Raw genomic sequence first — 24264 nt, forward strand, 5'->3', positions numbered from 1 at the left:
CTCAGTGTGTTGTACTTAATACATTTATTGTAACGGGCAATAAACATTCATATGAAATGCATGGACTGACTAAACTTATTGACTTTTTCTGAACATGGATATTTATCATTATAGTCATGCCAGGACAGTGCAAACAATAACAGGCTGTCTTTGCATTAACTTTCCCCCATTTAATTGGGTATTTTATGCTGTCTTTGTTGGGCAATCCTCCTTACTCAATGATGAGCTATTTGTAAATAAGGGAATGTCCATTCCATGTTGTTATCATTATACCAAGTGGTTTTATTAAACAAAATACATATAATACCGCAGTGCCGTGAAGATATAGTAACTCCTTGAACGGACACACAATGAATCCAATTTTACTTCACAAATCACAGAATAGAAGAATAAAATGGCAAAATATCCAATCATAAAAAGCAGTATAGGTGTATATATAAAAAACATTAGAAACAGGCATAAAAAATTAAACAAAAATAAGTACTAATTTTGTAGTTGCAACGCGTTTCGCAAACAGGTCTGCTTCCTCAGGCAGTGAGTATTGTATATTATGCCATTTTATTCTTTTATTCTGTGATTTGTGAAGTCAATTTGCATTCATTGCATCGTCATTAAGGAGGATTGCCCAACAAAGTCGTCATAAAATTATATTTTGGTTTTAAAATACCCTAGTTAGCGTCTGAGAAACAATATATTGCTTAAGAAATTTGTTGGGGTTGTTAGGAAGTCCCTATATTTCCCCCATTAAAGCCTTCTTCGCTGCTTACTTATCGCAGCGGTGTAGAATGTATTGTACTGACCATGTGCACACTCCAGGCTGCTGGGGAGGGATCCGGAGATCTCTCTCTGGCAATAAAACTATGAAAATGTAACCTATAGGCTACAATGGTGTTAGGGGAGGGTTAGGAAAAAAGCTGGTAGGATTTAACAAATAAGAGGGTTTGGGGAGCCCATTTGAGGAATTGGAGAGAGGTGCTGTGTCTGTTGGGAGAGGGAGAGAGTCTAATGGTGAGGAGCAGCACAGGTGAAGTCATGGAGCCGGGAGTGGGAAGGGGTAATTACTAGGGAAGAGAGGCAGCAGTAATTTGCAGAGTGAAGTGGACAGTTGAGAGCCGACAAGTGTCTGGGTACTGGCCACCCCGCTTAAAAACAATGTAAACAATACTATGTGTGACGCCGCATGCTGCTAATGGGGACATCTGTTGTCATCCACAATTCTCGGTGCTCCTGAAAAGAGGGTAGGCAGGAATGTGGTGGGGGGTGAGTTTATAGATGTAGGGAGGAAGAGGAGTCATGGGTGAGTGTACATAGTGTACAACGTTTGAAGTATTGTTGGTATGACAAGGGGAGAAATCTTTTTATTTAATGTGCATATTTGTGTGCTGCATTTTAGATTTATTTATTTATTTTTTTATGTAAAGACCCATTTTTCGCTTTTATGCAAATTATTTATTTATTTTTAAATAAAAGACAAGCCTAAAGCTGGGTACACATATGACGATGTATTGAATGATTGGCCAATTTCCAATGAATCGGACCGTCAAATCGTCGACATTGTCCACTGTGTACGCACTATTGCACACGCCAGCGTGTCGCTCGTCGCATCTTCAGATTGGCCTGCAGTGCAAAGTGGCGTAAAATTTACATTAAGCAACTTTTAGGGGCCTATTTATCGCTGCAATTTAGGAACATGTTTTAGGGCTATTTATCATTTCCCCCTAGCTGAAACAGGGATAGAGTTTAGTTTGCCAGCATTCTGGGGTGTTCTTTCCATAGGAAAAGTGCAAGCTAACACCACCTGAAGATATAAATGAAAGTTTTCAAAGCTTGCTAAATATAAAAAGCAGTACATGGGGATTGCACAGCAGTGGCATACCTGCACCCAGAACAGACACACTCTGCCATGCAGCTTGTCCCCCCATTACCTTCTGCCGACTGCGCCAGCTTTCTGGCGATATCTTTGGAAAGATGTCGCTAGCGCAGGAGATGGCAAAGACTCTGACTCCGAGCATATAAAGCTTAAAAGAACGCAGGAGATATTCCAGGACCTTAATAAAGACCAATTTTTTTTTTATATTTGTATTCTGTTCCATATACTTTGAAATGTGGTACACCGAAAAACTGAAAACTATTGGTTTTGATATTTTTCTGTGTTGATATTTAATGTGTATTAACAGTTATTTTATTCGAATAAAATTGCAAGTTAAAATAAAATGACCCAAGACGGCGTGACCCAGACTAACTATACTATCCTTGGTAAGGGATGACTAAGCCTCTGACCCCTGACTTTCTGTAAAGGGTATAGCCAGTGTTATACTAATGGCAACTTGGTGATAGGCGGGAGACCTTGTTTTTCAAGATACTTTTTAAATCACAATGAAAAGATAATACATAAGAAACCAGGGTCGTAACAAAAACTCTGTGGGCCCCATAGCAAACATTTTTAACCCCCCCCCCCATCTCAGGTCTCAACCTGAGTTTATAAGTATATATATATATATATATATATATATATATATATATATATAGTACTGTATAATATATATTACTGTATAATATATATATATATGTCTGTATGTGTATATATATTTATATATATATATATATATATATATACACATACAGGTATATATACAGGGCTTAAAGTGGTCCTGGAGAGGTGGTGGAACTCATCAACCCCCCCCCCTCCCCCCGCCTCACTAGTCTGACCGGCCAAAACGAGTGTGAAAACTGTTCTTTACACAAATACTATTTTGTATAGGAAACTCTAAAAACCAATGGTGGGGGGCCTGGGGGCCACCTATGCCCCAGATGCTTTTGGGGTTATGACAGTGTGAAATACATTTTAGATGCTTTTTTTTAGCACTCCCGACATCAGCTGAGACTACAATGTTAGATCACTTAAGAATAAAAAAAAAGTTCTAGATCAGTGTTATTTTTCTGCCGTGCTGCTGAGTTTTATTGATGGGGTCCCTACAAACTAGTCTGTCACTTGGATGCCTAATGTTTTTTTGCAACTCCTATGTATTGCCTTTGCTTGATTCTTTCCTTACCTATATGCTGGTTTCTCTGAAATGAGGGACCTCTGTAGAAATTGAGACTCCCTAGACAAACAGTGAGTGGCTCTCTGTCTGTGGGACTTCTGTGCAGGGACTTCGTGGAGGTCGAACTAGTTCCACCTACCATTAGAGGTGACGAAGCTCAGTTCCACCCCGTTCCTGCCCACTTTAACCCCTGGTCTGTACTATTTGTGATGCATACAAAACACATACATAGGCATGTTCTGGTATTGCAGAAATGATGGACTGGGGTTTATATAGCGTACATATAATCTGCAGTGCTTTACAGAGAATAATTGCCCATTCTGCAGTGCTTTACAGAGAATAATTGCCCATTCACATCAGTCCCTGCTTAAGAGGAGATTACAATCTATGTTCCCTACCATATGTACACACACTAGGGTTATCTTGTTTTGGTTGGGAGCCAATGAACCTACCAGTATATATCTGTGTTGTAGTAGCAAACTGGAGGACCTGCAAGAAACTCACACAAGCACAGGGAGAATATGCAAACTCCACACAGTTAGGGAATCTAACCCATGACCTCAGTGCCATGAAGTAGTAATGCTAACCATAACACCATCTGTGCTGCCCAACTAATCTCAGCAAGTAAAACCTTTAAGTTGCCTTTAACATACAAATGTGTCTACATACATTTATCCTCCGTGCGCTACATGTCGCGTTACACAACGCCTGAACTCTTTGTGACTCAGAGCCGAGCTTCTTTTGCGATGCGAATAGAATGCGTAAACTGCTTATGCTGATTAAGAGGATATGCGGCATAACTATATTATGTGTGTGCGACTGCAGTTATATCTGCATGCAAAATGCTACGTTATAGTATCAGTGTCAAGTGAGCATTTTACATGCAGATACAGCTGCAGTCGCGCACAGAATATAGGCATGCCGCATATCATTTTAACCAGCATAAGCAGAGCAGAAAAGTTCTGGAACAAGCTTGTGCAATATATTAATAGGCTTTTCTCCTTCAACTACCCCATTCCTTGTCTTTTTCTAAATTATTCACAATGGTCTGGAAAAAACATTCCTCTACAATATATCATTCTCGCAGTAACTAAAAAAAACTTCTTCTTTGTAAATGGATATCTAAATCCTCTCCTTTTATCCATGCAGTGGAAAACATGTTTCTCAATGTGTTATTTTATGAGAGACAAGCCACATTGCCAGATATCGAAAAAAGGAGTCACTAGGTTCCATAAAAAAATGGGGCACATTTATTGATCAACTAGATGATTCTACACAGACTCGTATATATAAATTATTTGAAACAACTAATTGGTATTTACTACGTCGATAGGAATTAGAGAGATAGAACTTGTATCTTCAACCATTATATACTATTTATGGTTATGATATTTGGAACTGATTCCTGGTCAAATCGGAGATAATAAAGTAGTGATGTTATTGCATCACACACGAATAACTGAATAAGACTGACTTTTAAAAAAACTGTCCATCAATCCCATTAGGAGCGCTTGGGAACAACTTTTTATTTGTCTGGAGATAATAATGTTGTCTATCGTCTTCTCCCATACTACCTTTATCTCTCAAGTACCCGTGAACCCACCCCTCCTCTCCCCTTTCCTCTCAATAATATATTTAATTTAATATATATATTTTTTTCTGATCATTTTATTTTATTTTTCATTTTATAGATAATAGTATCAATGTATATTGTATTATACAACAACATTGTATACATTTTTTTCTGTATATGAGTTTTTTTTTTTTAAATGTTCAATACTGTATCATTATTGTATAATTTTGTACATTTAAGATATCACCACTGGTGATACTTTCTACTTCAGGGTCCATAGGGGGTCCACAGGGTTGACCTTGGGGTATAGGTTGGGAACCAAATCCGGGCCCCACGCAGTTAAAACTTTTAGCTCCCAGGATGCACTTAGGTCCACTCTCCCTATAACCCCACCCCCAAGCCAGGGGCACCTCAGTTTAAGTTGGTGCCTGGCCGGAGTCGGGTCAACGTTTAGTGCAGTGGGGAGCTGATTAACAGCCCCTAAGCTTAATATTTTTTTTCTAAGAACAGAGTTTTTTATTTTTACTTTGGACTTTTAGAGCGGCAGCGTCAGACTGTCCATAGGACGTCTAAGCTGCCGCCCCGTCACCCCGCCGGAGCTGAGACGCCAGTACAGATCTGGTGATCTCAGCGGGACCCCAGAGTCTGTACTAGCCGGACTCTGCGGGCGCCCAGGATTGCTGCTGGATCCACGGGGAGCAGGTAAGGTCGCGGATCACCGCTTGTGGTGATCCACGCATTTAATATGCAGTTCTGTGCCTCCGGTCTCTGGGGACAGACCGGAGGTGGCGGCGGGCCCCCCCCATACCCCGTGTGTCCACTAGACCACCAGGGACTTAGCGATCGGCGCTGGGAGCCGGCATCCCGGGGGTTAATAGCCGGCCAGGGGAGGAAGCTTTCCCTGTTACAGCAGCTCCTCAGCTCAGCATGCCTTTCAGTATCTATAGTCTGGCGTCGCTGAGCTGCTTCCTCTGCGGGCCACGCTTCTTCTGAGGTCTCCAGGTGGCCATTTTCTATGTGCAGCAGCAGTGCTCCGGAGATGGCAGTTGGTCCAGTCCCCCTGCGTACCTCACCATCAGGTCAGTGTACACAGCGCTGTAGCCTTCCCAGACACTGAATCTGGGTAAGTTGAATGCAGTGACATAGTGCAGTATATTGTATGTCATGCTTATGTGTGTGTGACTGTGTATATATATATATATATATCTGCATTGTATGTGACTTATGCTAGTGCTGACTGTCTGTACTTTATTCTCTCACCTGTCAGTGTATATCTATCCCTTTTCTTTATCTGCCCTAATACAGCTGTACTTAGGGTGGTTCTGAGACCTCACATTTATATACTCGTTAATATTTGCGAGGTTTGTCACATACTGTTGCGTGCTGCACGTTGCCATATTTTAGATGGAACTGTGTGTTACATACGCTGAAAATGGGTCCCTGCGGCTAATTTTGGCATCAGTCAGGACCAGTATAGCGCTGCTTAATATTTCCGCCAAGATTGGTCAGATATACTGCACCCATTTACAAGATTTACTATCCTGCAAGTCATGTGCTGCAGGTGTTGTGCGGAGGATTTGACTCATAAAGGGTTCTGTATGTGTCTTGCACTCTTCCCTTGTGACACAGACTACCGCTCCCTGCAGGGATTTTTCGCAGTATATGAATTCCCCCTGGTGCCACAATAGTCTGTCATTCCCCTTGCAGGGATTACCACAGCCACCCTGGGTGGATGTCTCTACGAAACGCAGTGTGGCGTGGTTGACGCCCTGTGGTTACTTCCCAGTTGGCTCTGCCGTGATCTGGATACTGTTTTGGGCTCTTTCCCTCTTACACGGGGGGAAGCCTATTTCAGCTATTATTATCCCTGCTTTAGGGCTGGTAGCAGGTCCATTCTGGTTAGAGTGAATGTTGACCTGCACCTGTACATACACCCTCAGTCTTACGCATGGCGGGACTCTGGCTGTTGCCAGATACGAGGTATTACAACAGTGTTTGGCCTCCTGTCCCAAATTCCCTGAGGGTCATCACTATTCCCTCCTGGGGTGGATGGGCGTGTTATTCGTCTGATTACAGACGTTAATACGCCTCCCATTTCTGCGTGGTCGGATTCTTCGGATCCGTAGGTGGTAACTCTGCCCGAAATCAGTATACTCGCTTTCAGGGCTTGTTACCCATCCTACCATGGTGATAGCATGGTTTGTTAATACTATTGCATACTGAGTTGATGCATTTGTAATGTTTTTTCCCCTCCAACACGTCTGGGGTTCCAATGTATTTGGTCGCTCACGTAATATATGCAGTTGTCATAGGTGGAAATGCCTATATTGGATATCAGTCTCCTAACTTTCAGAGTTCCGGCTGCGACTGTATCCTCCGTAATACCCTATGGCTGCGCTCTGGGAATGCAGAGGTGCAGATACCATCTATAGGGTAGATCTTGTTTGGTCCTGACCTTGACAGGATTGTAGTAACATTGGCAGTACAAGTTTACCGCCTTCAGCTATGCCCACTACAAGGCTTCAGACTAAGTCTGTTAAGTCTTTTTGTCCTCTGGGTCAGCCTAAAGGTCTGTTTCTTCATAGACTGTCGGCCTCTACAAGGGCCGACATATCCAGTACCGAGCAGGCCTGGACTGCCAGCCGATCCTGCTTCTGAACCTACGGATATATCTTCAGCCTGTCGAGACAGGCCTACCACTGGGAGATGGCGATTTTCTCAGTTCGCCCGGTACTAGTGTCAAGCGTAACCTTGAAGCTATTGACACTGCTTTCTTTTCTTCCCTACTTGACTCACTTCTCTCCCCTATCCTCTTTCTCCTGCGCTGAACAAGCTGCTTCCCTATACAATGCCTCCCTTACTTCTGCTCTTGACTCTGTTGCTCCGGCGATCACTACTCACCCTCGCAAATCCACACCTCAACCCTGGCATTTCAAATGCACCAGATACCTGCAAAAATGTTCACGAACCGCCGAGTGACAGTGGAGAAGATCACGCTCTCAGGCACATTTTCTCCATTTCAATTTCATGCTGTCATCCTACAGTGCTGCCCTTTCCCTCTCTAAACAGTCATATTTCAATAATCTAATCTCCTCCCAGTCCTCAAATCCCCAGCATCTCTTTTCCACCTTCAACCCCCTCCTCTGCCCACCCCCTCCTCGTCTCCCCTCCTCGTCTCCCCTCCTTGCTCTCTGCCATTGACTTTGCTACCTATTTTACATCTAAAATTGATTCCATATGTCAGGACATCATATCCAACCAGTCCCCCAGCTCTCCACCTCCTCCTTTACTTGATTTCCCCTCCCCATCCAATTTACTGACTCTGACATCCTTCTCCACTGTGACTGGAGAGGAAGTTAAGGCCCTTATCCAGTCCCCCCCCCCCTTCCACCTCTCCCCTCGAACCTATCCCCTCCCGCCTCCTCTGCTACCTCTCTTCTTCTGCCTGCTCCCATCTTGCCCACCTCCTTAATCTCTCCCTCTCTTCTGGCACTGTACCTTCTGCATTCAAGCATGCCCTTGTCTCCCCCATTCTTAAAAAACCTCTCTACTCCCTTTTGCCTCCTAACTCCTTGAACGTATTGTTTACAACCGCCTCACCACATTTCTTTCCTCCCACTCCCTCCTTGACCCTTTTCAGTCTTGCTTCCGTTCTCTCCACTCCACTGAAACTGCCCTCACAAAAGTCAGCAATGACCTCCTTGCTGCCAAATCCAAGGGCCACTACTCCCTACTCTCCTTGACCTCTCCTGCTTTTGACACTGTGAACCACCCTCTACTGCTATATATCCTTTCTCTCCCTTGGTCTACGTGACACTGCTCTCTCCTGGCTGCCCTCTTACCTCTCTGACCGCTCCTTCTCTGTTTCCTCTCACATCAACTCCTCCCCACCACAGCCTCTTACAGTAGGTGTTCCCCAAGGTTCTGTTATTGGACCTCTTCTATTCTCTCTATATATGTCCTCTCTAGGTAAACTCATCCGCTCTTTTGACCTCATTTATCATCTTTATGCTCAGATCTACCTTTCCTCACCTGATCTTTCCCCCTCTCTACTTACTTGTATCTCTGTCTCTCTGCTATCTCTTCCTGGATGTCCCTGCGATTTCTCAAACTTAATATGTCTAAGACTGAGCTGAGCGTCTTCCCACCCTCCCACATAACATCATGTCCCACTATTTCTTTATCAATAGATGGCATAACTATCTCATCTAGTCCTAAAGTGCGTTGTCTTGGAGTCATCCTGGACTCTTCCCTCTTCTTCAAACCATATATTCAGAACCTCTCGCAGTCCTGTCGTTTTCATCTCAAGAATATTTCCAAGATCAGACCCTATCTGGCCTCCCCAAATCCCATCTCTCTTGTCTCCAGTCTGTGCTCAATGCTGCTTCTTGGCTTATCTTCCTTTCCAAACGCTCTACATCTGCCTCCCCTCTCTTACAAGCCCTCCACTGGCTCCCCTTCCCTTTCAGAACCCAATTCAAGGTTCTCACACTCACTTACAAAAGCCCTCACCCATTCCTCTCCCATTTACATCTCTGATCTCCTCTCCCTTCACTCTTCTGTCCGCCCTTTTCATTCACTTAATACACGCCGTCTTTCATGCCAATTGATTACTTCCTCCTACTCCGCCTCCAAGATTTTGCCCGCGCTGCTCCCCACCTGTGGAACTCCCTCCCTCTCCCCATCAGACTCTGCACCTCTCTGCAATCTTTCAAACAAGCTCTTAAGACCCACTACTTCATTAAAGCCTTCCAGCTCTCATCCTAACTTGCTGCTACATCTTCCTTCCTCCCCGCCTACCCCATCTGTGTCACTCCTGTTCGTCTGCCCCTCCCTTAAAGAATGTAAGCTCTTTCGAGCAGGGCCCTCTTCCCTCATGTGCTTCTCCCTACTGTAATTTAATTTATATCTAACTTCACACAAGGGCAGTCAACACTCGGCTGCTTATGTGAGCGTAAAGGTCGCTAATATAGCAATGTTTATTATACATGTCTATGTCCTGCATTGTATTGTAAGTCACTGGTTACTTATTTGTTCATGTACTTTGTAAGGCGCTGTGGAACACTTGTGGCACCATATAAATAAATGATGATGATAATAATAGTTGACTATATGATTCTAAAAACCTGCCAGAAAGGAAAGAATATTATTTTTGATACTTCTATCACGATGTATAGTTGTGTATTGTTATGGCATGCTTTGTTATATTATTATTTCAGCCTTTATGTCAAAGGTGGATCTGATTGAGTAACTGAGCGCCTTTGGAAAATCAGGAACCAGCCATTAGAACTTTGTGATGTGTTCGTAAAGTCTACAGCCATTGTTAAGCTATTGTTTAACTGTAACAATTTTACAGCCTGTTTAGTGTCATAAGCTGGGTACAGACTGACAGATATATTGGCCGATCAATTGATCGGCCAATATATCTGGTGCCCTTCAGCCAGTGTGTACAAGCGATATGTTTGTGAATCTGATTGACAAGCAGAGGCATTTAAGGGGCGGGGTTGGCCGACGTTCCCTGGGAACGGGGGCGTGTCTGCCCCGTTTTCCAGGAGTTGCAAGCCCGGGGACTTCATCAACCGATGCAGTGTCCTGGGCTCGCAAGCCGGCAAGCCTGAGGCTTACTCAGCTGGCTGGCTTACTGGCGCTATCCACCATCTCAACCATCGACAATCGCGATGGTGATCCCAGCCTGCGACCTCCGTCACAGTGCTAGGATCGCAAATGCATAATAGCAAGGACGTAATTGCAATTGTGAACTTTGCTGAATTACCCCAATAGTGCGCACACACGTGCATACAGACAGGGAGAGGTTCACAGTCCATTAGTAAATAAGCTAATGTTAGCATCTGCTTCCTTCATTTATTCAGCAGTGTCTCTTGTATATTAAATCTCAGCTCTCACCCTTAATATTCCCAAACCAAGTATGTTATACTGTAAGCTATAGTGATCTGGACCCTTCTACTGTCTGCCTCATGTCTGCACCTTCTCCGTCCACCAGGTATATATATGTTCTCGTTTTATGTATATTTTTATTCTGTAAAATGTATCACTCTGACTGTCCTGCCATTTGGATTTTTGTTGTGTTTTACAAATAAATAATGATGTCCAGCATTTTACATGAATAACAAATTATGTACATTTTTAAAGAATATGACTTACAGGTATCATAACTCTTTAAATCCTTTTTACTTTATTTGTGGTCTGTCTTTTTTAGAACCCCTCTCACCGCAATTAAAGCATTCATATATTCCCAGCACAAGATCAGCGTTTTCATAATGACATCAGTATATTGGTTTGGAATATTTTTCTATCCATTAGATCCAGGGCCGGTGCAAGGTTTCAGGGTGCCCTTGGCAAAGGTTCACAATGCCACCTCTGTTTTCCCCCAAACCCTCCGCCCAGCTCACAGAGGCATACACAGCGCCCTAGTAATACTCACATGACCCGAATTAAAGGGATGATTCCCCTCTGCAGTGCCCCCAGTAGTAAGGGCCTCTGTAGTGCCCCCAGTAGTAATTCTCCCTGCAGTGCCCCCAGTAGTAATTCTCCCTGCAGTGCCCCCAGTAGTAATGCTCCCTGCAGTGCCCCCCGGTAGTATTGCCCTTGTACTGCCCCTAGTAGTAATACTCCCTGCAGTGCCCCCAGTATTAATGCCCCTTGAAGTGCCCCCAGTATTAAGGGCCCCTGTACTAGTGCTTCCTATAGTGCCCCCATATGATGCCACTGTAGTGTCCCCATATGATGCCCCCTGTAGTAAGCCCCCACCCCCCGCGCACAAATATACACAAAAATAAAATAAAAATACTTACCTTAAACCCCACTCCAGAGCCTGCAGCCGTCCGTCCCCGGCGCCCGCTCCTCGGAACTATGGGAGTGACGTCATGACGTCACTCCCATAGTGCACCGCAGAAGCCGGAGCTCAGGAGTGAGCTCCTTCTTCCGGCTGCCACTGGCACTGGGGGTGAAGGGAGGGAGAGAGGAGCCGGGCACCCGCTGGTAACACAATCTCAGCGGGCGCCCAGCAAATGGAGGGTGCAGGGGGTGCGATCGCAGGGTCCCATAGCAAATGCACCTCCTGCACCCTCCGTAAGCAGACTGAGAAGCGCCCTCTAGTGGCTGGCGCCCCTAGGAAGCTGCCTAAGCTTGCTTAGTGGAAGGGGATGTAGTCTGGAAGCCAGCAGTCTAAATACCGACCGCCGGCTTCCAGACTACTTAATCCCGGCAAGGGTTGAATGACAGGTGTCTAAATCTAGACGCCTGTCATTTTACCGATGCCGGGAGACCGGTGCCTGGCATCCCGATCAAAGTGATGCCGGGCACCGCAGCGGACAGCCGCAGGGAGGGGCGGGTTAGGTATAGGGCTCCCGGGGGGGACTTAGGGTTAGGCACCCCCCCGGGAGGTTAGGGTTAGGCTAGGGGGAGGGAGGGTTAGGTTAGGGGGAGGGAGGGTTAGGTACCCCCCGGGGGGAGGTTAGGGTTAGGCACCCCCCGGGGGACTTAGGTTTAGGCAGCGGGGAAGGGGGGGTTAGGTTTAGGCACAGGGGGGAGGTTAGGGTTAGGCACCCTAAAGGAGGGTTAGGGGGTAGAATTAGATTAGTTTATACTTACCTTTAGGACGATCGGGATTTCCTCCTTTGTCACGCAGCCGCTGTTGCGATTTGCGGCCAGCGGTAATACATATCACACCCAGTGGAAGAGCCGGCCCTGATTAGATCAGTAAATGTATGGCAGTAATACTGCACTACTATGTTGTTCTCCCACACTCCGGGAATATCACAGAGGAGGCTGGTGGCCAGTGCCTTAGACTTAATTTTAAAAATATATATTGTGGCAAGATGTAAGGGTGCCGTCTCCTAAGGCAAACAGTTGTACTTTTATGCAGCAACCAAGTAGTAGTACATCAGTCCACGGCCTTGGTACAGGTTCCACAGCTAGTTTTATTAGCAGCCCAAAACATGAAAGTAAATCTTGGCCTGTTCAGCTCTAACAAAACAAAATTATTCCCTCACTCAGATAAGAAGGACCTAACATCCCTTTCACAAAACAGAAGCGTTTAGCACAGCACTTACACTCTTCGACCCGGGTTATTCCTGGTTAGTCCCCGTTTACACTGAACCCGAGTGTGCCCTGCTAAACTTGTGAGGCAATAAAAAGTGGGTGGTGACTGCTCCACAGCCTCCAATCAGCTCTTTTTAGGCATGAACTGGGTCGGATAACCTGGGTCAGACCATTCACACTGCACCGTGACCTGGGTCATTCTCGTGTTCAACCCTGCTCACTACCAGGGTTGGATTCCTGGGTCACCCAGGTTATTTTTCAGGTACCCTTTCACATCGAGCCGCGACCAGCAGGATCATAGATATTAACCTGCTGCACTACAGAAATATCATGGAGTCCAGGGATAGAGGAAGAGCTCCCCTAACCTGGCATCCAATAATTATGTGCATGCAATAGTGCTGTCCTGCTGTGTCCCCTTGTATCATGGTCGAAATCCGTTATGCACATGTGCAAAACAGATTTCCTGCTCAGGCTCCCTGGGAGTTATGTTATAGTCTATATACGCTGACATCATTCGTGAAATTGTACCCTAGAATGCTGCACGAAAGTCACTCCAGGGCGCATGTGCCTATAGTCAAAGTTCAAGGAGGGGAACATAATTCTCCTCTGAGATAGGGCACGTCTCTAGGCACGTTCCATCTGAGCGGCTGCACAGGGCCGCCACTAATAGTGGGCACGCTCATTTTCCCACCGCCAGTTTCCCTCTCTGACTGGCCCTTTTGCCTTTAACTGTCACTGCCTGTCTGAAAAATCCCCGCTGGCCTGCAGCTCCTGACCCCGGTACCTGCCCCGTTTCCTGGGCTTGTGGACACACCCACCCGCCTATACTATAAGCCAACCAGCCAGGTTTGGGCAGCTATGGGCGGGCCGGGCTTGACGTGACGTGAACCCTTAAGAGATACCGTGTGATGTCACACGCCGCCAGTGCCATCTTTGACTCCATGCTCTGGCTGCGGTGGGTGGATGGTTACTGGCTGCGTTGGTCTGCCAGCGGTGGGTGCCGTCTGCGGAAGCCGGGACCAGCGGAGGACTGTGGACGTGATGGTGGTCCGAGAAGGACCAGAGGAGTCGAGGACAGAGAGATATGGTCTCTCTACAGACCGGTGACGCGGTGGTGAGTACTGAAGCTGACACATCACTAGCCCTCAGCCAAGCGCCTGACCAGTACTGCTAGTCCTGACTGACACAGCTAACTTACAGTAGAGCTAAGCTGCTTCTGCTGGAGCCCTGGCTGGAGAGGGACCAGCCAGGTCAAGAGAAGTCAAGACCTACTGAGAGTCTTAGCAGAGACAGTCTGAGACTAGTGTCTGTCTGTGTGTGTGTGTGTGTGTGTGTGTGTGTGTAATAAGGAGGGAGGGACAGACGTGGTGTGGTGGTCACTGGACTGGTGAGATAGGAGCCTGTAGACTGCAGTGCAGGGTGAGCCTGGGGATGGGGGGGGGGGGCAGTGAGGTTGAGCAGTATCACCAGCGAAGTGTGGTAGATGTGAGCTCAGCTGACAGTAGGTGCTGAGAGTGGGGGGGAAGGGTGGGTGGGAGAATTGTGGCAGAGGTGGTAAGCAAGGAAGGGAGCACAGTTAATCAGTATGATCTTTTGGTGCTGAGTCTGATAGGGGGAGGGGCAGAGCCGGCCCTAGCCAATTTGGTGCCCTAGGGAAAATTTTGACTTGTGTCCCTTAGCAGATAATGCCACCACCAATCATATATATATATATATATCTCCATATGTTTTTACACATATATATATATATATATATATATATATATATATAAATATATATATTGTTGCAAATGTGTTAGGTGACCAGCGACTGACGTATAGTGAAAAGTGTGTGAACATAAACCAGTGAAATATACAATACACAGTGAAAACTATATAATCACAATTTATTGTTAGAAATTTAAAAAAAATATATATCTCTCTCTCTAAATCTTGATCAAGTCCCATGGATGAAACGCGTTGGGTGAGCTGCCTTCATGACTGAATGAACTATACAGATAAGCACTTTTTGCAGAAATTTCCCATTTATATTCTTAGAAAAAGTTTTTATACTTTTTAAAGAATTTTTAAAAATATTCTCTTTACTTGGTTTTATCCACTGATCTCTTTGTGCTATTTGGCTTTTTAAATATTTAAATGCATATACTCCTATTGTTTTTAAGATGTATTTATGAGTATGAAGTGTATTTTATAACGTCATCTTAAATATTTATTAGCACTCTTTTGCACATTGTGGTAACCTGTTATTTTGAATGATCCGTCCTTGTATGCACAGGATTTAGAGAGAGAGATATATATTTTTTTTAAATTTATAACAATAAATTGTGATTATATAGTTTTCACTGTGTATTGTATATTTCACTGGTTTATGTTCACACACTTTTCACTATACGTCAGTCGCTGGTCACCTAACACATTTGCAACATTTTTGAATAGGGCTCATCCAAAAGTCCTTTTATGTTTGGTTTTAGCTGACACCTTTTACACTAAGGGAGTACGTATTTTATATGGTTCTAGTGTATTTGATCTTCTGAAAAACCTTAAGGTGGCGCCGACACATTTTTGGTATATTTGATATATATATATATATATATATATATATATGGAATGGGATTGAAATCCTGGCAGCAGATGGCAGACGGAGGAGATACCCACAGAGGTATGTTCCCTATTCCTAACCCTCTCCCCCCCCAACCCTAACCCTCCCTTGGGGGTGCCTGACCCTAACCTCCCCCCTGGTTCCTAACCCTAACCTCCCCTAAGGGTGCCTAAACCTTGCACCCCCTACCCGCACCCTAAACCTAACCCTCCCAGGGGGTGCCTAATCCTAACCTCCCCCCTAGTGCCTAAGCCCCCCCTTTCCCTAGCCTAACCCAAACCTTCGCCTGGGGGTGCGTAACCCTAGTACCCCTTATATACATTATGCCACATCATATTAGTGCCCTTATAACACATAATGCCATGCAGTAGTAGCGCTCTTTATAACACATTATTTCACACATTAATGCCCCTTATACATATTATGCCACACACAGTAATGCCCTTTTCAAGTGATGCCACACAGTAATACCCTCTTCAAAATTTGCAGTACAAATTATGCCACCCGATATTAATGCCCCTTACACATTATGCCACATAGTAATGCCCATTATAACATTATGCCCCACTGTAAAGCCCCCCCTGCAGCCTCTTACCTCCCCATTGTGTCCCTTTAGCAGCCTGAGTCACATGATAAGAGATGACATGATGAGAGGAGATTCATCTCCTGGTGCCCTGCCTGGCAGACATCCATGCAGAGACAGCGGCACCGTGCAGCCATTTCAAATCTGACGCTGTACCTGATCCAATCAGGAGCTGCCACATCACTAACAAATCCCCCCACTACTCCCAGCATCACTGAAACCCCTCACTACTCTCAGCATCACTAACCAGACCCCCCCCCACTACTACCAGCATCACTAACCACCCCCCCCACTTCTCCCAGCATCACTAACCAACCCCCCTACTACTCCCAGCATCACTAACCAACCCCCCACTACTCCCAACATCACTAAACAGACCCCCCACTACTCCCAGCATCACTAACCAGCCCTCCCACTACTCCCAGCATCACTAACAAACTCACCAATACTCCCAGCATCACTAACCAACCCCCCACTACTCCCAGCATCACTAACCAACCTCCCACTACTCCCAGCATCACTAAACCAACCCCCACTACTCCCAGCATCACTAACCAACCCCCCACTACTCCCAGCATCACTAACCAACCCCCCACTACTCCCAGCATCACTAACCAACCTCCCACTACTCCCAGCATCACTAAACCAACCCCCACTACTCCCAGCATCACTAACCAACCCCCCACTACTCCCAGCATCACTAACCAACCCCCCTTCACTACTTCAAGCATCACTAACATACCTCCCTCCATTACTCTCTGCACCACTAACAACCCCCATTCACTACTCCCTGCACCACTAACAACCCCACCCCAATCCCTGCATCACTTACAAAATCCCCCCAAAAAATATTCCTAGCTTTAAGTAAACAGCCGCCGCCGCTCTGTTTCTTTGAGCAGACACAGATGAGGACAGTGAAACAAACAAGGGACGCAAGAAGTCCTCAAAGCCCCCAGGCTCCTCTTCGCGCCTGCCGTCGGAGCGCGATGTGACATCATGAAGTCACCTTCACGCTCCTAACATGACCGGCCATCCGCTGCGCTGTCCGATCGGAGAGCTCCGATCGAGGCAGCGCGCTGGCAGAGAGGGAGGGTAGCAGGGCCAAGGTTGACAGCGCGATAGGTGGGGGCAGCGGCTGGCGGGGGAGGCAGCGGCAGAGCCCTGGAATGCCCCCAGGGCATTCAAGTCGCCCCTAGGCATTTGCTTATATAATGCCTATGCCTAGGGCCGGCTCTGCGTGGGGGGGTTAGCAAAGGAGCACTGTCTGTGACTGTGATTGACTTCAATGGGCATTTGCTGAGCTGAGACTGATAGTGGGGGGGCTGAAGAGTGGTTGAAGGGGGGGGCTGGCTGAGGAGAGTGAGGAGAACTGTGTGTGACTGACTTCAGTGTGCAATGGACATTTGCTTAGCTGATTGCAACAAAACTTAACCAGCGCTGTATAAAAGGAATTTAAAGATATACATATCAATGGGTGCCATATAAAGATTAAAACTATACAAATTTAATGTTGTAATATAAAGAATTATAAAAAATAATTCATATACACAGTGAATAACGGCCATATACCAGCACTAGGTCAGTTTAAAGTGCACTCAGTCTTTATTCATATGAGTATGGCTTTAATATGAACAGATAGTCTAAAGTTTCAATCATAGGGGCACAGGGCCCTATAGCGATGGTCCAAAAGCAGCAGCGATGGGGTCCAACGCAATGATGTATGATGTCCCTTTATTCCATAGTCTACAGTCTGGAGATCCCAATTAGCAATAGATGTCCGAGTGATGAACCAAACAGTCCTTGTACTAATGCCCACTGACCAGTAGGTGACCAGCCTCAGTGCTCATGCTAATTATAAACTCCAGAGGAACTGCCACAGAATTGGTAACTATCTCCCATAAAGTGGAGATATCCCTATAGGGCCCTATACCCCTATGAGTTTATATTTTACTCTGAGCACAAATATGCTGATCTCTGCATGTGCAGAGACCAGCTGCAGCACTGGGGACTGATGGTCAGTCCCCCTGCCCCATGCTCCGCTGTGCTCTGGAATAAGATGAGGGGTGGGCTAGGTCATAGGGAGGAGGGTCATAATTTGGCACGAGGAGGGAAGGTGGGGTGGGTTATACTGCTCCATAAACATATACTTTTTGCTGGGGTGGGGGATATATTAAAAATAAAAATGTACACATATAGTGACACATGGGGGGGCAAGCCACTAAACTGGGACCAGGGCTGGATTAAGACTTGTGGAAGCCCTGAGGCAATGAAGTTGTGGGGGCTCCCTCCAATAAATTGATACCCCACAGTGTCCCTGTTGTATACTCCACAGTGCTGCCCTCCCCCCCCCACCAATATTCCCCAAAGTGCCCATGTTTGCTAAATAGCAATACTACCACCACTACTATTATTGGGTAAGACCGACCCTGTGTGGGAGCCCCACTGTGTGTCAGAGCAGCAACCCCTGTCACCCTCCTCATAATCAGAGCCTGCTGGGGACCCATGACACTGGGGGAGAGGGTGGGGGCTCTGACACGAGGATCTATTACCACTAGGGGCTTAATAAAGCTGGGGAGTTGTTTTGCCACTGGGGAATTTATTTCTGATGGAGGGGTGGGAAGTGCTATTATTGACATGGAAATATATATAAAAAAAAGTAACAAAAACTATTTCTGTGCAGTTTTGTTTAAAAAACATTTTGACAGTTAAGTGGTTAAATAAAGAACGCAAAAAAAGTTGCAAAATATATATATATATATATATATATATAAAATATATTTTCAAGTGTAGATTTCTTAGTGAAAACATACAAGTCCTGCTGGTTGCAACATTTGAATAGTGAATTACTGCCAATGCAAGTATTTTATTTGTGGTGTCTAAAAAAAAAAAAAAAACTAAAAATCACATTTTGGTTCACACATTTCAATAGCAAAAATACTTTTTGCCCATTTTAGTTAAATTTTATTTGATGTGTGAGAATGAGCAAATAAACGAATGGTATTTTCTGAAAATACAAAGTTTGAAAAAACATAGTATAAATTATGTGGGTGCAGCATAAAGAAAATTAGTCATATGAATGCTGGAATGTGATGAGTGCAAACGTGGAAAAATGACCTCAGCACAGGGGTGAGAAAACCCTCAGCAGCGAATGGGTTAATAACATTTTGCTACTTTTGTTGTACAAAGTAATGCTGCTGGAAGCTGAGCAATTAACAGATTAAGTGTAATTAAATCTTGCAACATGTTGATGGGTTTAAATGTGCACTGTGTTCTATTCTAAATAGATACAGGTGTAATTGTGCAATATGCCCCAAGAGACCAAAATATAATTAAAAAACACTTAAGTAAGAAACCCTTTTGGACATAATGGGCTGCTAACAACATTGGTAAAATGTAATTATAAATACATATATAGACATGTATACACACACTATGGGTTATTTCAAGTTAATTGTGCATAATCCTTGTATACAAAGATCATCTCAAACTTGACGAGTGTAATAGTTGTGGGTATTGTCGTTACCTAAAAGGAATTTTACTATTTCTGCAACAATCTTACAGCATCCTCCCATTATATAACTTCCTCCTAGACGCGATCATGGCACTCACATCCCCATTCCTGCTCTCCTTTATAAGCTCACCCCACTGTTAGGAGCTTACATCCAGGACAGATGAGGTGAGACATGTTGTGCTCAGTGACACTGGTTACAGTATCTCCAAATTATATGATGTTTCTTTGCTAACATTATTTTCAAACAAATATTAATGTCATTCTAGGAGCTAGACTATGGCTTCATTGCGTATCAGTATTTGTTTCCTCCTGATTCTGGGATCGCTGCAGATTGGTACATCTTCCTTTTACGGTAATTTATTACATAGAGTTTCTATGCCTATTTAATTTTTTTTCTTCATCAACCCAGATGAATATATATGTGTGTGTGTGTGTGTATATATATATATATATATATATATTTATATATATATATATATATATACAGTGTATATATTATACAGTGTATATATATATATATATATATATACAGTCAGGTCCATAAATATTGGGACATTGACAGAATTTTCAGATTTTGGCCTCTATTCACCACCACAATAGTTTTGAAATGAAACAAACAAGATGTGCTTTAACTGCAGACTTTCAGATTTAATTTTAGGGTAATTACATCCAAATCGGGTGAACGGTGTAGGAATTACAACAGTTTCAATATGTGCCTCCCACTTTTTAAGGGTCCAAAAGTAATGGGACTATCAACTCAAAAGCTATTTCATGGACAGGTGTGGGCTATTCCCTCATTATTTCAATTTCAATTAAGCAGGTAAAAGGTCTGGAGTTGATTCTAGGTGTGACATTTGCATTTGGAATCAGTTGCTATCAACTCTCAATATGAGATCCAAAGAGCTGTCACTATCAGTGAAGCAAGCCATCATTAGGCTGAAAAATCAAAACAAACCCATCAGAGAGATATCAAAAACATTAGGTGTGGCCAAATCAACTGTTTGGTACATTCTTAAAAAGAAAGAATGCACCGGAGAGCTCAGCAACACCAAAAGACCCGGAAGACCACGGAAAACAACTGTGGTGGATGACAAAAGAATTATTTCCCTGGTGAAGAAAATCCCCTTCACAACAGTTGGCCAAATCAAGAACACTCTCCAGGAGGTAGATGTATATGTGTCAAAGTCAACAATCAAGAGAAGACTTCACAAGAGTGAATATAGAGGGTTCACCACAAGATGCAAACCATTGGTGAGCCCCAAAAACAGGAAGACCAGATTAGAGTTTGCCAAACAACATCTAAAAAAGCCATTACAGTTCTGGAACAACATCCTATTGACAGATGAGACAAAGAACAACTTGTACCAGAGTGATGAGAAGAGAAGGAAAGGAACTGCTCATCCAAAACATACCACCTTATCAGTGAAGCATGGTGGTGGTAGTGTCATGGCGTGGGCATGTATGGCTGCCAATGGAACTGGTTCCCTTGTATGTATTGATGATGTGACTGCTGACAAAAGCAGCAGAATGAATTCTGAAGTGTTTCGGGCAATATTATATGCTCATATTCAGTCAAATGATTCAGAACTCATTGGACAGCGCTTCACAGTGCAGCTGGACAATGACCCGAAGCATACTGCAAAAGCAACCAAAGAGTTTTTTAAGGCTAAAAAGTGGAATGTTATGCAATGGCCAAGTCAATCCCCTGACCTGAATCCGATTGAGCATGCATTTCACTAGATGAAGACAAAACTGAAGGGAAAATGCCCCAAGAACAAGCAGGAACTGAAGACATTTGCAGTAGAGGCCTGGCAGAGCATCACCAGGGATGAAACCCAGTGTCTGGTGATGTCTATGCGTTCCAGACTTCAGGCTGTAATTGTCTGCAAAGGATTTGCAACAAAGTATTAAAAAGTGAAAGTTAGATTTAGGATTGTTTAGTTTGTCCCATTACTTTTGGCCCCTTAAAAAGTGGGAGGCACATATAGAAACCGTTGTAATTCCTACACTGTTCACCTGATTTGGATGTAATTACCCTCAAATTAAATCTGAAAGTCTGCAGTTAAATCACATCTTGTTTGTTTCATTTCAAAGCCATTGTGGTGGTGAATAGAGGACAAAATATGAAAATTCTGTCAATGTCCCAATATTTATGGACCTGACTGTATATATATATAGATTTGTATATACTGGTATTGGATACTCTGCACTCCTGCTGCTGTATACAAAGATATCACCGGGTGCCTACCTTCATAGATAAGATAGAAATAAGAGGCAATGTGTTGGCGGCACTCACGGTTTTAACGACAATAAATTAGAAGTCTCTCTCCCCTCGAGCTGAGTTCAACGTTTCAAATCTAATACAAATTCCTGATGAAAAACTTGTATTAAATTTGAAACGTTGAGCTCGAGGGGAGAGAGACTTCTAATTGATTGTCGTTAAAACCGTGAGTGCCGCCAACACATTGCCTCATATATATAGATAGCCAAATCGATCCGACTCTCCCAGGTACAGATCAATGTGGCCCAGTGCCCGCATAGAAAATTGTCATACTTATCCAGCCGAGGCGGCACTTAGTACTTTAAATAAAATCTTTTAATCAAGCAACATGTAAGAGCAGCAACTTTTCAGTGCCTCTATAAAACCGTATATATATATATATATATATATATATATATATATATAAAACTCCCCAATATGTAGGGTACATTACTTGGTTGTTAACTCCACTAGATTTGTATATACAGTAGTTTTGTCAATAAGCAGTTTTGCAAGCTGCAGACCAAATCCACAATATTGAAACACATTTATATTCATTTGTTTGAAATACTGTGCTTTGGCCTAAGTGACATTGACTTGTATAGCTTTAGTGACAATATTATTTCTGCTGTGAATACTAATATATATATATATATATATATATATATATATATATATATAGTAAAACACTGCTGATCCGGCACTCCCAATAAGTAGTGTAAGTATACCTGCTCCGGTGCCCTCCTTACAGGGAACAGCACCCCCGATACATATAGCACACACAGGCGGCACTCAGAGACCTTCAAACGGAGTATGCAAAAATAGAAGTTTCATCCATCAACGTTTCGGGACCTCCCGTCTCTTCCTCAGGATGCACAGTACAGAATAAAAATAATACATACAAACAACAGCATTAAATAGCTTACCAGTCTGGACGCATGGTGCTCCTCCCGCTCGTCTCGCTGGGGACAAGACCGGAACACGGGCAGCAAGATCCGCCGGAAGTTCTGTGCGTGTCACGCACCAGAAGTCCACTGCGTGTCAAGCGCCCATGTGATCACCCCAGGCACGGCGGCTGACGGAGACAGTACAAAGCCCAGCGGTTGTTTGTATGTGTGCTATATATATATATATATATACATATATATATATATATATATACATATATATATATATATATATATATATATATATATATATACAAAGTCAATACCATACAAACAGGTAAGTATATAAGGGCACTCACCACTTAGTTAAATCCAACAGCATATTTTATTGATACAGCTAAGCAGCAAAATAGGTTGCAAATTAAGTCACCAACGTTTCGGTCTTACACATAGACCATTGTCAAGGCGATGCAATCCATAAACAACAAAGGTAACCAGGTCCACAGGGGAACTGCTAGCAAAAAACGTCCATACAGCCGTCCACTGAATACAGAATGCAGTCTCCCAGGGCCCCCGTTAAATACACCCACTAATCAACAAGATTACTTAACAGGCTTGGCAGCGTACGTCTGCCACTTACCTCAGCGACCAGTGCACCTGGTGGTGCATATTCATCAATGGAACCAACACGCGCACGTCGCGGCTACACCATTCCTGGCGTGTCCACAGCGCAGCGTGCATCCGTCCAGGGATCGCGCACCACAGTGACGCACCATTCCTGGCAAGTCACGTGGTCAGCGCATATGATCGATAAACACTCCCAGGCCACAAACGCCCCGCCCATGGATTCCACGGTAAGGCGCGTGCGCGGCCTGGGGAAGAGTCGCCATAGCAACCAACCAAACACAGACACGCTGAGGGAAAACTCAACAGCACCTGTACTCATGTATAGATAGGGGCTATCGATTCAACGAAGGGACCCTGGGTACCACATATAGGACAAGCAGACTATTATATTTCATCTACAAAAATAGCTGCTCGATCTTTTCAAACACTTAGTAGCAAAACACAATAACACTTCATAGATACATATAAATTTTTTAGAAAATTAAACCAATACTAATTAAGGTTCCTATAAAATAAGGAAATAAAAATCAAGCAAAAATAAGCAAAACAAACAGAAAAAATATAAGAAAAAATAGAGAATTAATTAGGCATCACATTAAATCTACATGTAGCTCTACTATAGTGATTTAGGGCAAAAACACAGATAATGGGTTTATTTCATTGAGCCCCTTAGGTGCCACAGTGTCCAAAAAGCGGATCCAACGACTCTCCTTCTGATGCAGGAGTCTAGTGCGGTCACCCCCTCTCGGCAGTGGGGGAACCCAATCAATAATCCGGCATCGTAGCATAGATATTTGATGTTCCATATTTAGAAAATGTCGGGCCACAGGTTTATCAGTCACACGGGTCTGCAATGCTGAATGTATTGATGACCTGTGGTTAGCCATCCTCTCCCTAAATGTGCGGCTTGTGAGTCCAACATAATATAAACTACATGGACATGTAAGTACATAGATCACATAGTCCAGCTGACAATGTAACCAGTATCGGATCTTAATGTCTTTTCCAGTATGGGGGTGGGGGAACGTCGGTCCTGTCATCAAACTTCTGCACGTTATGCAACTTCTGCAACTTATGCATCCCGGCTTTTGTTGAAGTAACCAGTCAGTGCCTTTAGTA

The 24264-nt window shown here is 44.1% G+C and overlaps 1 protein-coding gene across 1 annotated transcript in view; it reads left to right on the forward strand.

Annotated features, from left to right (window-relative positions):
• The first annotated feature begins 19647 nt into the window (after nt 1-19647).
• The window catches only part of LOC148538519 (myeloperoxidase-like), a 38390-nt gene continuing 33773 nt past the window's right edge, over nt 19648-24264 (forward strand). The window contains exon 1 of the mRNA XM_088455648.1: nt 19648-19723. Coding sequence (XP_088311774.1) covers nt 19648-19723 — 76 coding nt within the window. The remainder of the gene's footprint in view (nt 19724-24264) is intronic.

The sequence above is a fragment of the Taudactylus pleione genome, unplaced genomic scaffold (genome assembly GCF_031769625.1).
Source record: "Taudactylus pleione unplaced genomic scaffold, aTauple2 ptg000040l, whole genome shotgun sequence".
Classification (NCBI taxonomy): Eukaryota; Metazoa; Chordata; class Amphibia; order Anura; family Myobatrachidae; genus Taudactylus; species Taudactylus pleione.